At 41.4% G+C, this 16,259-nt stretch overlaps 1 protein-coding gene across 1 annotated transcript; it reads right to left on the bottom strand.

The window, feature by feature from the left end:
- Window positions 1-3,729: 3,729 nt before the first annotated feature.
- On the bottom strand, window positions 3,730-13,449 carry MCFD2 (multiple coagulation factor deficiency 2, ER cargo receptor complex subunit). The gene is made up of 4 exons (XM_074205319.1): window positions 13,316-13,449; window positions 8,392-8,541; window positions 7,683-7,842; window positions 3,730-4,913 (listed from the first exon to the last, which is right to left on the bottom strand). The coding sequence occupies exons 1-4, from the start codon at window positions 13,432-13,434 to the stop codon at window positions 4,782-4,784; spliced, it is 561 nt and encodes a 186-aa protein (XP_074061420.1). The 5' UTR covers window positions 13,435-13,449; the 3' UTR covers window positions 3,730-4,781.
- Window positions 13,450-16,259: the final 2,810 nt, after the last annotated feature.

Consider the following 16,259-nt stretch of genomic DNA (forward strand, 5'->3'; position numbering starts at 1 on the left):
AGCATAGCCACTCCCCACCCAGAAGACCACTTTATAGCTACAATAGGTGTCCCACAAAAGGTGGGTTCTGCACTCAAGGACAGTGATGGGTAAGAGAGACCTATTTAATACCCTACTTCTTTCTACTTGGGTCTTTTTCATTTAAAGTAATATTGAGGTACAAAGCAATGTACAGAGAATAGTGTATGTAAAGATGTAGATAGATAAACAGATACATAGACAGAATAGATATGCATTTGTATATATATATATATATATATATACACACACATAATAGCAATATATAATTTATAAATAGGGGATGCATGTTCAGGGGTGTACAATTTTTTAAAATGGGGAATGACTGAACTAGGGGTACAGAATGAGACAAACATTTTCAGGCATGCTCAACCTGTGTGTATTTTGCTTAATTATGGTGATTTGCTCCAGGGAGGGCTTCTTTTTTTTTTTTGAGAGTTGATGACTAGTGATAGAGATGCAAAAATAGAGAAAAGGGGCATCAATGAAATTCAAATTTCAAATAAATTTAAAAAATAGGAGCAAAAGACTACCTCCTCTGATCCATACATGATTCATGACAGTTCCAAAACTCAAAATGAAAAATGCTATTCAGCTTCAGAGAGAGAACTGATAAATTCTGAGTACAGATTCAAGTACATTTTTTCCTTTATTTTTCCAACTTTTTTTTGGAAACAGCTAATATGAAAATGTTTTACATATTTCCCATGTATAATGGCTATCTTATTACTTGCCCTTTAAGAAAATGGAAAAGGAAATGGAGAGAGGGAGAGAATTTGGAACTGAAAATAATTTTTTTTTAAATTACACTACCCTTGGGGCAGCTAGGTGGCACAGTGGATAAAGCACCAGCCCTGGAGTCAGGAGTACCTGGGTTCAGATCTGGTCTCAGACACTTAATAATTACCTAGCTGTGTGGCCTTGGGCAAGCCACTTAACTCCGTTTGCCTTGCAAAAAAACAAAAAACAAAAAAAAACCCTAAAAAAATAAAAATAGAAAAATAAATTACACCATCCATCAGGGAAAAAAAAAATCGAAGGAAGTTCAGAAGGGGACACAGACAAGCAGAGTATTTTGTTACTAACCCTCAGATAGCAGATTGTAAAGCACATCATAAATCTTAAATCACTTTTATACACGTTAGCTATTATATAAAATTTAACATAAATTTAACCAAAAAAGAAGCTCTAAAACAGTTGTTTCCCATACAATCCTCTTTTTATGTTCTTCAAATATTGAAATATTGATGGGTTAGTGCTTAAAATCATAATAAAAAAGAAAATGCACATATAATAAAAAGACTTTGTTCCAAGGTGTATAGATAGCACCTGCACCCCTTAAGCAGGTAGATAACTAAGCTTAGCACCTAGTTAGTAAGAACAAATTAATGAAAATAAGAAACTTACAGATAGAAAGAGGCATCTAATGAGATGACATTTGTAGAGACTTTGCAAACCTTAATGGCTATTATATATCTGATAGCTATTATTATTATGAAATTACTTTAATTTCCCTTCTTTCTTCCAGGGTTGAAAGTAGCACAGATGAACTCATCCCCCATCATCATTACTACTCCCCTCTTCCCATCCCTTGCCAACTCTCAGCATTATCATACATACACTATCAGATCTGGTCAGATCCTTCTGGCTTCCCCTGACTAGCATGCCAACCACTGAGTGGGTCCTCTTGGGCCGTAAGCTTTTTGTTGGTTAACACACTTAACAAAGCCAATATTCTAAAAATCACTGGCCCAATTTAGGAGTTAAATTCACTTCTTTTGAGTTCCCAAACCCTTGAGCAAGGATGGGCAGCTTCAAACCCAGACCCTCCAATTCCAATCTTTGTCCCACATCTCTCTTGCCCACCATAGGGCTGTTTCCTCAAGTATTAAACAAAGAGAGGTTAGATATCATTTAGGGTCCATACAGCTAATAATTCATGATTCAATCATTCCATTAGGCAATTCAGAAAGTATTTATTAGATGCCTAATTTATGCCTGGCAATAAGCTAGGAGGCATTATCTATTTTCTAGGAATTACACAAAGGCCAATGGAATGAGGTCTAGAATAAATAATTTTTGCTCAATAGACAACATGAGTCATGTCTTTTCTTTGGTTAAAAATAATTTTTTCTTCTGGAAAAAAGAACATCATGTCTATTTCAGTCAGAATCAATAAACTTCAAATAGCTACTCTGCACCAAGCAATGTACTAAGATTTGGGGAGACCCTCCCAGAAAAAGGCTAAAGAGTTCGTAACTTCTAGGAGGCCCCAATCTTTTTCTTTTTTTAGGTTTTTGCAAGGCAAATGGGGTTAAGTGGCTTGCCCAAGGCCACACGGCTAGGTAATTATTGTGTCTGAGAACGGATTTGAACCCAGGTACTTCTGACTCCAAGGCCGGTGTGTCACCTAGCCACCCCTAGAGGCCCCAGTCTTAAAGGGGAAGATAACTCATTAAAAAGCCAGTTCTGGGGCATGATGAAGTCCTGCAGCTGGGGTGAAAAGATGATCTGAGGAGGTGGTAGTTACACAACTGATTTCATCTTGCTGAATGAGGAGTTTCTGTATTATCATGAAATATAAGGGGACTTCTCCTCCTGGCAAAGTGAAATTCGTTACTTGGAAAATGTTGGCAAGTCCAACACTTTCTTCTTAGGCCTTGGAGAGCTTTCTGTAAACAATGCAGGACAATTTTAGCATTTGGCAACGAAATCTATCAGATCCCAGGGTGAAAAAGCTTTGCATTCTGCTCTTGGGAATGTTGTAATATGCTTAACTTGGCCAGTGAAGGAAGCATCAAAAAGACTCTTAATTGTGAAGAAAAAAAATGACTAAAAATGGAAAATGACCTCCAGTGAGAAGAATTCAAGGTCTGTAAGTCAGTATAGCCCTTGAATGGAGGCTAAAAGCTTTGTTTGAAGAAGAACCCTAGGCCCTGGAGTCAGAAGTACCTGAGTTCAAGTCTGGCTTCCAGACACTTAATAATTACCTAGCCGTGTGGCCTTGGGCAAGCCACTTAATCCCATTGCCTTGCAAAAAAACCTTAAAAAAGAAAAAAGAACCTTAGTTTGGGGCTAGTTGGGGATGGATGAAGTACTTTAAGGATTCTCATGTGTTTTCTTTTAACAAGTCAGAGAAGAGAGTTAGTATTATCACTCCTATTTTACAGATGGAGAAACAGATACTCAGAGAAGGGAGAACACCAATCTGATAAGCTTCACAGTTGGAATATGAATCCAGGTCTTGTGACTGAAACCCAAGGCTCTTTCTACTACTTTTACTACTCCATGCATTTTGATATGAAAAAGATAAAAATTAGCCCAAGATCAAAAAGAGCAAGAAATTCAAGAAATCTTCCACTCTCCAGTTCTCAATTTCATCCTTTATTACTCATATATCCAGAATAATTCATTATACAAATCTTTCAAAATAACTAGATATTACAAGAATAGTTTACAACATAGCTCTGATTGCACAAACACGCAACACAGGAAATCATTTTTATGAATACATTTGTTTTAAGAATACCTTAATACAGAAAATAGGTCTTTGAACATGTTAGAGCACAATACACTAAGCAGAGATTCCTTTCCTATTGGTTATGAAACAACTTATCATTTCACACAGAATGTCAATCGTGCCCAAAGTAGTACTGAGATGGTGTTTTTTGTCTCAATTGTCGTTCTGTATTACTTTTCAAATACTGTTGAGTCTACAAAGTTCAAAGGACTTCAGGCCTTTTTTACTGAGCTGAAAGAATTCAAGTATTCTCTTGAGAATAGGAGAGCTCATTTAAACGGCTTTCCTTCTGAAATCACCCAGTTTGAATGTTAAGGTGTCTCAATAACCCTTAACTGGCAGCATTATCTTATTCATTCTGATGCAGGTTAGATTATCTAGAATTTTATTTTATGCCCCCGACTGGGTAGTTTTTACAGTCTACCTACAGCATTTAGACCATAAAATGGAACTCCAGAAATTAGTGTTAAATACAAACATTAAGAAAGTTAACCTTTTTGGAGCAAAAAACCACATTACATTCATTCAAGGTCTCTCCCCCCAGGGAATATGATATTAAAAAAATAATAACAAAAATAAAGTATAGGGATGTGGCAGTAGTCCTGTAAAATATTGAAAGACTGAAAAGCTGAAATACTGAGGTCAACATAAGGGGTTATAGATACCCAAGTCAAAACTGTTTTTATCAACAGGCTCTACTGACAGTTGAGTTCAGTATTTGGCAAACATTCCTTTCCAATGTTTGTAGCTATAAACAATTTTGCAAATTGCCCCCTGCCCATAGCAAGCAATGATCTGTACTGGGTCAGCTGTAAAGAACACTGGTTATGTGGGGTCCTATGGACAGATGAACAGTCAGCTGAGACACCATTTATTTCCCAGGCTACATGAAAGAAGTATTCATTTGACAAGATTTATTGATAACATTATTAAAACCAAGAGTCAGGTAGTCTCCTACATCCAAAAACGAGATCTAAGCACCCACTCAGTGACATACCACACTCTCAAAAGGTGCTTGTCTGTTAAAAACTTAACATCAATGCAGGAGTGGGATGTAGTTCTAACATTTTTGAGCCACATCTCCCCAAAAGTTTCTATTTTCATTCCAAAGTAACAAGTTGCTAGAGGGTCTCAGCCTGCAGCACTGAAGCTGGAAAAACATAACTACTCTGCAATATGGCAAGTATTCAATCACATTTTACTGGGTCACATTTGCATATAACTAGCAGACAGTCAATGAATTTTATTCCAGTGACTTTGCAAATTCAGCATAATCGATGTAGCCATCATTGTTCTTATCATCATCCTTTAAAACATCATCTATCAAGTTCATCAATTCTTCTTCCTTCATGGCTGGTGCCTGCTCCCCTCCTTCCTAGAAAACATAATCGGGTGTCAGTGAGTAGGGAAGTCATGCTAAAGCCCAGGAGTGAAATCAGGAAAGAAGTACAAGGTGAATCCCAACAAAAGTCTGTACCAAATATGATGGACAACACATTATAATGGCATCAGGATTCAAGTGGATAATGAGAAAAAAACATGGAGTAAACAGAATCCACTTAAACATTTATTTTATTTGCTACTGTGATTTCATCAGTGTAAGGAATTAGCAGATTAAGGCAGACTGGCAATTCATTAGAACATGGTTTAGGTGACTGCTGAAATCATGAAGTCTCCCGAAAAGTGGGGCTCAAAACAGGGCCTCCAGAATAGCTATCCTCCCTGCTGTTGTCTCTTATTTAACAAAAATAATTCTTAGACATGATTCAGAATTATTTTTTACCAATGAAGAAAGCAACAACAGCCTTATTTCAGAAAACTTCTGGATAGAGTGTCACCCGACCCACAAACTAAGCCCACGGCTAGAACATGAGGGCTGATGCAAGTGTCCCAACATGGAGGGGGTGAATGATTTGACACAAAACCCATGTCCATTACTTGGGACATACCACATAAGGGAAGTGCCCTTGTTAAAGGAGATCAGAGCAACAGTTTGGTATGGACACCACAGTGAGCCATCCCAGATGCTCACTTCACTTAGATAATATATAGAAATCTGGATGCCACAGGGAAAAGGGGGAAAGACTATGGCCAAGTGATATCCAGGTGGCATCAGAAAAACCTGGCTGATTTTGAATATAGAGTATATTCCTAGTACTTATAGAAACAGCTCACGGCATATCATTATCTGAGTCCTGTTGATTCTTCCTTTGAAACACCCCCCATAGCTATCCCATCTTTCCATTTCTACAGTCACCATGCACAGGCCTATCTTCCTAAAATACTGCTTAAAGGGGCGGCTAGGTGGAGTAGTGGATAAAGCAGTGGCCCTGGAGTCAGGAGTACCTGAGTTCAAATCCGGTCTCAGACACTTAATAATTACCTAGCTGTGTGGCCTTGGGCAAGCCACTTAACCCCATTGCCTTGCAAAAAAAAAAAAAAAAACAAACTAAAATACTGCTTAATGGGCTATCGATTTGTTCCAAAACCTTCAAGGGTTCCCATTACCAAAAGAACAACCTAACTCCTTAGCTTGGTAACTATAATCTGGTCCCAGCCTACCTTTGCAATATGTAAACCCCTCAATCCCACTGGGGTCTTCTTGCCTCCATACCTTAATATATGAATGAAATGTCTTCCCCAATCTCTAAATTCTACCCATTCCCGGAGGTCTAACAAATTCCACATCCTCCACATAATTTTCCCATCTCATTTCATCATTATCCCCATGCCGTAAATAAATGTCTGTATTTATGATCTATGCAGCTCATTTGACATTTTGTCTTAAATCATTAATTGCCTTTTTAATGTAGCTACATCTTAGTTCCTCAGTTAGATTTGAAGTCAGAAACCATACATACCTGAATCTCCAAAGCTTCTAGAATTGGGATGAGAGTACAGTAAGCTCTCATAATCATCTGCAGTCTGAATTATTATGCCAAATAGCCCTGGTCCTCCTCCTAATACGGTTACATATCTAGACATGTTAGGGCTGGCAGATTCAGACTTGACATCAGTAGCCTGCCATTTTGCCCTTCTCTGCCATTTACCATTCCCAAAGTTTTTTAGACCTCATTCCATTCAACATTCACAAAGCATCTGTAATATGTACATACAAGTATCATATTTGGACCTGGGGTTCCAAAAAAAAAATGATTCCTCTATAAAATGAAGAAAATCAAACTAGGGGGTTTTTAAGGATGTTTCCTTGACATTTTAGAATTCTTCAATGTTATGAAACTCACACATTCTATGAATTTTCTAATTTTTTAAAAGGCATCTAAAACCAATTATCTGTGGCAGTGATTGAGACTAGGTGACAGAAAATTCCAAACCACCAAGTTAGAATAGTTGTTCTATTCTACTTCCAAATCAATTATTTTTTCCCCCTGAAAGGAGTTATCAAAAGGTACATTAAACTGATCTGTATAGGTTAAATAAAAAAAAAGTAAATTCTCTAGTCTGTCTTCTTCAGGAGGAAAAGGGGAATAAAGAGGAAAAATGAAGAATAGTGGGACATGACAGGAAAATCACAGAATTTTAGAATTGGAAGGATGTTCTACTCCAGTCTGTGCCTGGAAAATGGATCCTATCTCTAACATACCCTGTTAGTGGTTCCCCTGCCTTTTCTTGGGAGACCACCTCCTCCCCAACACACACACCTATACACACATCCTAAGGGGGTCCATTCAACTTCTGCATAGCTCTAAATGCTAGAAGAACACCTCTAGATTTACCTTGAAGGTACTTCCATCCATTTCTCCTGGTTTTGCCTTGGGGCAAAAGAGAAGGAATCTCAATCCCCCTTCCACATGATGACTCTGTACAATTAAAGGCTAACATAATGTCTACCCAGAGTCTCCTCTGCTCCAGGCTGAACATCCCTAGTTCTTACATAGTATGAATCTGAGGTTCTGTTCCATTCTGGCTGTTCTCCTTTGCCTATGCTCAAGTTGACCAATGTCCTTCCACAAATGGGGTGGCCAGAACTGAATTGAACACAATTCTGCAGGCATAAACTACAGGACAATGAGTCCCTTGCTAATGAAGAGGTGAGTATTAGTACACATTACATGAAGGTTATTCTCAGGATCACAAAGGGGCCTTTTTACATGGGCACTGCTCCTGTAGGCTTCTCACTCACCTCCTTATGGACATGAGAGATGGCAGTGGCAAGTTCTAAGCCATCAAGCAAGTTGTTCCCATCATAGTCATGCATCTTGAAGTAATGGAGCTGCAGTTCTTGGGGAGACATTTCTGACTCTGATTTCTCAATGACACCCTCCAGGTGTTCCATGATGTGCCTACAAAACCAACAATCGGGTTGAGACCATTGTGAAGGCTTTGTGAAGACTTCAATCAATTCTGACTGCACTGCTGGAGTAGCACATGAACAAGGGGGTCTGACTGCAACCATGGTTTAAAGCCCAGACATTTTATCCCAGATCAGCCAAGAGTAATGTCAGGAGACATGTGTAATGGTAAAGGTCAGACCTGCCATGGTTACCTGACCCAATCCAAGAGGACAATGGAAATTTTAGGGATGAATAAAACACTGAAGGATTATTTCTCAAGCATCAAAGGAAAAGATAAGGGTGATGCTGGGAGACAAGAAATGTAGGCACCAGTGGTGGCTGTACCACTAACTCACTTAACTTCTCTGGGCCTCAGTTTCCCCATCTGTGTAACTGGAGATAACTGTCATGACTTGCCCCTCTCAGGGTTTGCTGCTTAAATGAAATGAAATCAGAGATCAGTATGTTTTAGGGGAAAAAAAATAAAGTTCTGGCTGCAGCTGTAGTTGCGACAGGCAGACCTCATCTCCAGCACCTGGCAGCCCCCAAAACACATACTCTTTGTCCTGCACCATGTTCTTATCCAGGCGAACACCAGCATGACTATGGCTGTCCACATGCTCTTCTGCCCCAGCACATTGGAGGCTGAATGCCCCAAGGAGGCAGCACAGGAGAGTGGCCCTGAGCATCCTTGAGGAGCTTCTGAGTCTACAAAGAGGAAAAAATACAGAAAATGAAAGGAAAGGGATGAATTATAGCTAAAATTCCCATAAAGAGGGGTGGCTAGGTGGCCCAGTGGATAGAGCACTGGCCTTGGAGTCAGGAGTACCGGAGTTCAAATCCGGCCTCAGACAATTAATAATTACTTAACTGTATGGCCTGGGGCAAGCCACGTAACCCCATTTGCCTTGCAAAAACTAACAAAAAAAAATTCCCATAAAGATTAGAGATCCAGGCATCAATCTTGCTATTTCAAAGAGACAACTGACCCATTGAACTTGACCCACTTGGAAGTAGAGGAATAGTGCTACAAGGGGTCCTGGTCTAACCCAGCTCAGTGTGTGACTTTAGACTATCTTTTTATCTGTCAAATTTGGCCTAATAACTCCTGGCCCGCCCACCTCCCCAGGCTGCTGAGACAGTCTAATGTGAAAGGATTAGGTGCTATGGAGATGGAGTAGCCGGGAGGCTGGAACAAGATGCATTGCCAAGACCTCACAGTCTACAACAATGAAAAGTAAAAAGTTTCAGGCCTTCACTGAGTCAACAGTCTGGTCTGGAGGTGGCAGGTGAATAAACAGCAAAGTGAGTGAGCAGCAGGCTGTGCAAGGTATTTGAATGCAAGAACGGGGCGGGGGGGGGGGTGGGGGGGGCTCACTTTCCACAGGTCCAGCTGAACTGACCTTTGGGGTTATAATGTCAGCTGGTGCTCTAAAATGCTCCCCATACCCAATTCAGCTATGGCAAGGGGATGGGGTGATATGAGGCCTAGGATTTAGGCACAAGAGTCATTTGTTCTCTTTTGCAAAGAAGAGCTGTTATCTAAGAAATTCTGTCATCTTCTCAATTCCCATCCTCACAAGGATACTTCCAAAACTGTTTGAGTGTTATTGGGCACATACATGCTCCAAGGAGGTCAATAACAGTGAGGAAGGTCCTAAGGATATCACACTCTTTGTTGTAGCCAAAAAGAGGCAACAAAGTGACTGGAGAACAGTATGTAAACAGTATAGAAGATTCTTGTGATGGATGTAAGAAACAACAACAAGGGAGAATTTGGAGGAAGTGATAGACATGCAGAACAAAGAAGTAAGAACTAAGACTTCACTGACCCAGATAAAAACAACACTATAAGACCTCTATGCTACAGGGAATGACAATGGAGCAATCCACACTCCCAAGAACAGATGAAGAGCACATACCTCTCACCGGGCTGGGGAGAGGAGCATGGGGGTGGGGGGAAAGCAGGGTGCAATGTACACTCCAAATGCTACAAGATTTTGGACTTTTTTCAGTTTGTTTTTCTTGGTTATAAGGACGTTTCAATGTAAAGTGGAGGAAACATTCAACAACATAAGGAAGTCATCAATCAAAAAGAGGAGGGAAGGGACGGCTAGGTGGCAGTGGATAAAGACACTTAGTAATTACCTAGCTGTGTGGCCTAGGGCAAGCCACTTAACCCCATTTGCCTTGCAAAAAACCTAAAAAAAAAAAGGAGGGGAAATTGGAAGTATGGCATCATTCTTGGCAGTTCTACCCCAGAGACATACTCATTTGGACAGATATGCAGTGAAGTATTTGTGTAGGTAAAACACACACACACACACACACACACAAACACGTCTCACTGAACACAGATACTCCTCATGATGAAAGCAGTTCTGTATCTTGTGAAATAAAAGGTTTCCATGTTAACTGCCTACTTACTAGAACAAAAAAGTAGGGCAGCAGGTGGCTTAGTCTATAGATTGCTGGGCCTGGAGTCAGGAAGACCAGAGTTCAAACCCAACCTCTAACACTGACTATCTGGTGTGACCCTAATCAGGTCACTTAATGCTGTTTGCCTCAGTTTCCTCATCTGTAAAATGAACTGGAGAAAGAAACAGCAAACCACTTTAGTATGTCTGCCAAGAAAACCCCAAATATGGTCATAAGAGTCGAACACAACTGAGTCAACTGAGCAGGAACAATAACAAAAATACATTAAGTGGAGAACAGTCACAAACTACCTTCTAACTTTCAACCAGTCAAATCTCAGCAGTGAATGTGCCCCTGCCACACTAGGACTTAAGTCACTACTAAGAGTGACTCTTCAGACTCTGAGAAGCATGAGAAGGGGGCAAGAATGCCAGGTCTCCCCAGTCATTTCCAACTTGGGCATTCTTTGACAAACTCCATCATGTGCAGTGTTTGGCTCAGTCCCTCTCACAGCACTTTGCTTGGCTCCTCTGAAAGTGGCAGTTACCATATGTTTCTTACTCTCAGGAACAAGAAAGAACCCACTGAACAGAAGAAAAAAATAGCACCCACAGTCATATACTGGTTTGGAGGTGACAACTTGAGCATCTAATAGTGCAACCCAAGTTCAACATGCTTCCTTTGCTCTCCTCTGTCTCAAGACCAAGGTATCATCAGACCAAGCTTAGCTACTCTAGGAGCAAGCAATAGGAGTGAATTCTCCTATTGTGTTCCCCCAGAAAATAACAAGCTCTTCATTAAATATAGGTATTGAAGAGTGGATACCCAATTTAAATAGTTTACCCATCATTCCTATGCTAAGCAGTTAAAACTAATCCAAGGAAAAGATTAAGAAATTCACTAAAATTTCTTTAATACTAGAACCAACAGTATCTTGGTCACAATAAGAAAGGACAGAAGGATGAACTTCCAATCTGAGAGAATGAATAAAATAATTTCCTCTGGCCTAAACTCCTAATGTTGGCATTTGAGGTCCTCTATAACTTGCTCCCACTCTACCTAGCCAATCTTATTCCCTAATTTCCACATTTTTTCTCTACCCACCAAGTTTCCTAACATCTATGTCATGTTGGATAATCCCTGTCTACATTTTCATTCCAATGGTCTCTCTCCCTATCTTCAATACCCATCTAAGAAGCCTTATCATTCTTCAATGTCAAATTTCAGTTATCATAAGAGAAGTAAGGTCCAAAGGAAAGAACACCAACTTTGGAGTCAGAAGACCTTTCATGCCCACTACCTGTGTGACCAAAATCAGGTGCTCTACCCCTAAGGGCCTCAAATTTCCTCATCTATAAAATGAGAAGATCCATCCAGATGACCTCTAAGGTCTTTTTCAGCAGTTTGAGTGGTTGCTTGACTATTCCAAGCAGCCCAAACTTTCCCTTTTTCCAATTAGCCATAAGTTTTACTGTCTAAAGCATCATATAGTAGAGTGTTGGATTCAGGAAAAGGAAAAACTTGAGTTCAAATTTGCCTCTGGAACTCAACTATGGACCTGAACAAATCATTAAAACCCTCTGTAAAATAGGGATTCTAATATCCTCCTTGTATGATTGGTCTAAGGATTAAATATTGAAGTGCTTTTTGTTGTTGTTCAGTAGTTTTTCAGTCGTGTCCAACAATTTGTGACCTCATTTGGGGTTTTCTTGGCAAAGATACAGGAGTGGTTTCTAGCTCCTTTTACAGATGAGAAAACTGAAGCAAACAGGTTGAAGTGTCTGTGGCTGCATTTGAACTCAAGATGAGTCTTCTTGACTCCTGGCCCAGTGCTCTATCCACTGCCACCTGGCTGCCCATTAAAATGCTACATGTCAGTTAGGAATATTCACGTTTGTACTAATAACATATGTTAGATTCTGCTCCCCACTAGATTTTAAATTCTGAGGCAAATCTGCGGTTATCTCTAGTTTTTCACAGTACTTGGAGACACTTGGTAAAATGAAGGGTGAAATGAAAGGAATTGAATGGGAGGGACTCCTGTGGATTCCTGAATCCGAGGAGATCTCAAGAAATGTTACTGGATTTGGAGTCAAATGATATGAGTTCAAATCCTAGTTTCAACCTGGGTGACCTTATAAAAGTCATGTTTTTTCATCTGTAAAATGAGAGGATTAGATTCCGTGGTTGGTTCTCTTCCAGCTTGAATTCTATAATCTATTGATCCCTTTGGACCTTTAGAAGCTGGACAAACCCAGCTTGGTTGTTCCAGTGTTGGAAACTAAAATTTGAATTTTGACCATAAGCTATTAGCAGCTTCTGTCTTAACCTTTAAGTAAACAAAAAACAAAATTCCTGGGGGGGGGCTTCCTGAGGTCACGGACATTGTGTTCAAGGTAACCTCTACTCAAGGCAAGTGGCAAAGGCACAGTAGGCAATTCACAATTTTGCCTGCGGAGACTATAGGGTCACACATTTTAAAGCCAAAATGGACACTCTAGAGTCCAATCCCCTCATTGTACAGAAGAGGAAACCGAGGCAACAAAGCACTTAAAGCATTGGTCTGGAGTCCCACAGCAGGTGCCCACACCTGGCACCCTGTTACCCCAGGCCCGAATGTGAGATTCCTCTCTCACTTATGCTCGGGTGAGTTTGCCAACAAAAGCAGAACTCTATGAAGGGCAAGAGCGGGAGCCCCTTCGCTGCCCCCCTCAAATGAGGCGTCTCCGGGGCCGCCCCTGATCCTGAGGCTCAGCTACCCCTGCCGGGTCCGGGACGGGGCCGCCAAGGGCACGGCCACGTCTGCCCCCTCCATGCCCCCTCGGCTGCGGTGCTGGGGCCCAGGGGCACCGGCCGGGCAGGGCGGACATCCTCCCCTTGGCCTGGCCCCCGGTGTTCAGACCCCCCATCCCCCTCCTGACCCCGGCCCCACTGCCGACCCCGCGCGCGGCCCGATCCTCTGGGTCCGAGGGTCCCGTGACCTCGGCCGCCCCGCCGGGGGTCGCCTCCGGGCCACGGCTGGGAAAGTGGGCGCCGCCGCCCCCGGCCCGGGCCCCCCGCTCACCCTGGCCGCAGTCGGGGAGGCCGAGGTCCTGGAGCTCCGACCGCCGCGGCTCCCCGCTCCCGCGTCCCCGCTCTCTTCCTCCTCCCGCCCCGCCCCCTCAGGTCTCCCTCCAGGCGCATGCGCCCCGCCTTTCTCGAGCGCTCATTGGCCGCCGCCGCGCCCCGCCTTCCCACTTCCCGGAGCCCGGCTTGTTGCCGCTCTCGGACTGTTCCACGTGTAACCGGGCCGGGCGGATGGGCGGGGCCTTCCGCCGGCGCGCTCTCCCCACCCCGCCCGACTTCCTCTGCCCCCACCCCCCCGCCGCCGCGAGGCTCCGCCTCCTGACGCCCTCCCCCGCGCAGAGAGAGAACTGGTTGCTCAGCAACCAGCACGCCACAAGAGCGTCTCCACTGGCCAGGCCGGGGACTGCACCCTAGAAATCTCAAATTCGGGTCTCTAGGAAGTAATGAAAATATATCCGATGTCATCAATAGATATATGAAAAAAAAATCTTCTAAATTGAGAATGATTAGAGAACTGCAAATTAAAATAATCATGAGGGACCACCTCATACCCGTCAATAAATGGCTTGCACCATTGGTGGAAAGCAAATTGGAACAATGTCCCATTCTGCTAGGCATATACTCCAAAGAAAGTCTTTTTAAAAAGGAAAAGAGGAAAAGGATTTATAAAAATCTTCATAATAGCTTTGGGAAGAGGAGGGCAGAGAGAGAGAGAAGCGAAGGTTTGCCCATCAATTGGGGAATAGCTGAAAGACTGTGAAGAAATGATGGAGGGAAGGGTTTCAGAAAAACCTGGGAAGACTCCCAGGATCAACTGTGAAAAACTTAGAAACTCTGAAGAGTTGACAAGAGTCAACCAACATTCAGAAGAACTCAAGGGGAACTAGACTATCCACATCCAGACCCAGTTGATGCCTTCAGTGGACAAATTGAAATGTGTTTTCTTCCTTCCGTCCATCCTTCTTTTCCCTTCCTTCCTTTTCTTTCTCTCTCTCTTTTGGACATGGCCAATACAGGAATTTGTTTTGCATAACTTGACATTTGTAAGGAGGTTTTTTTTTTGTGCCTTTTGAACAGATGGAAGAGAGGAAAAGGGAAGGGAAGAATTCAAAATTGAATACAAAATAAAATAAGATTTAAAAGACAATATACACAGTGGAACCTTGCATTTCACAGATCATTCAATCAGTTGTGTGATTATAAAGATGCTATATAATATCATTTGGAAAATCCTGTCTGATCCCCTCTCAAACTTCCATCAAAGTTACTCTTGTGTTTCTAAATGACTTAAAGCTATTGTAGATATGGAAATATAATGTAAAATATATATAGTGTTCCCCCACATTCTCTATCTCTTCAAAGGAGTTGGGGGAAATCACTGTAATTTTGCACATTAATTTTCAATTGTTTTGTAGTGATTGTTCTTTCCATTTGCAATGATGTAATAAATAATCAATAGATACTACTTTGTTTCCAGTTTTCTGCTACTCCAAAAAGTGCTGCTACAAGATTTGCTACAAGAAAATTGAATAAACTGTTTAGTGTATTTAGTAGCTTGTGAAGAAAATATCAGGAGCAAGAAGTATCCCGAATTACAGAGGAAGAGAAGGAGGAATACTTAGGAAGTCTACTTTCAGCCTCTACTATATTCCTCCAGTCTGGATTTTCATGCCCTCCCCCACACACACCCACTATACACACATATACTCCTACTTATCCTTCAAGGCTTTGCTTCAATGACCAGAAAGGACAATGATCAATGTTGGAAGGGCTGTGGGGAGATCTGGGACATTAATACATTGTTGGTGGAGCTGTGAACTCATCCAACCTTTCCGGAGAGAAATTTGGAATTATGCCCAAAGTTGCAACAAAAATGTGCATACCCAAGAAAAAAATAAAATTAAAAAAATAAAATGTGCATACCCTTTGATCCAGTAATACCACTACTGGGTCTATACTATGAAGAGATTATGAAAAAAGGATAAAAACATTACTTGTACAAAAATGTTCATAGCAGCCCTGTTTGTGGTGGCAAAGAATTGGAAATCAAGCAAATGTTTATCAATTGAGGAATGGCTTAATAAACTGTGGTATATGTATGTGATGGAACATTATTGTTCTATGAGAAACCAGAAGGGATAGGAATTCAAGGAAACCTGGAAGGATTTGCATGAACTAATGCTGAGCAAGATGAGCAGAACCAGAAAAACATTGTGTATCCTAACAGCAACATGGGGATGATGATCAACCTTAATGGACTTGCTCATTCCATCAGTGCAACAATCAGGGACAATTTGGGGCTGTCTGCAATGGAGAATACCATCTGTATCCAAAGAAAGAATTGTGGAGTTTGAACAAAGACCAAAGATTATTACCTTTAATTTTTTTTTAAAAAAACCCAACATATTATTATGTAATTTTGCTGTCTCTTATACTTTATTTTTTTCCCTTAATGATATGATTTCTTTCTCATCACATTCAATTCAGATTAATGTATACCATGGAAACAATGTAAATACTAACAGACTGCTTTCTGTGGGAGGTGGGGGAGGGGAGCAAAGAGGGGGAAAATTGTAAAATTCTAAATAAATAAATAATTTTTTAAAAAATACTTTCCTTCAGTCTTGCCTCTTCCGGGAAGCCTTCTGTGGCTTCCTCAGGCTAAAATAATTTCTCCTCCTTCTTCTGCAGTGTAGACTTTCCCCAGCAGAGAGGGTGGATGGAACAATTGATTGCAAGGGCCATAAAGGCAGTGAAAACAGGTCCTGTGTTTAGAGCTTGGTCAGAGATTGAAGATGCCCAGGTCACCATGGCATCCCAGGTCATCCCCAGTCATCCTGACTATTATCCTGCTACTGTACTTCAGCAACTCTGGAAGAAAGAATGAAGCTGACAACTTTGTACAATTCTGCCCCACTTAAATCCAACTCATGAACAAGTAA

This window comes from Macrotis lagotis, chromosome 1 (genome assembly GCF_037893015.1).
Source record: "Macrotis lagotis isolate mMagLag1 chromosome 1, bilby.v1.9.chrom.fasta, whole genome shotgun sequence".
In the NCBI taxonomy this organism is placed as follows: Eukaryota; Metazoa; Chordata; class Mammalia; order Peramelemorphia; family Peramelidae; genus Macrotis; species Macrotis lagotis.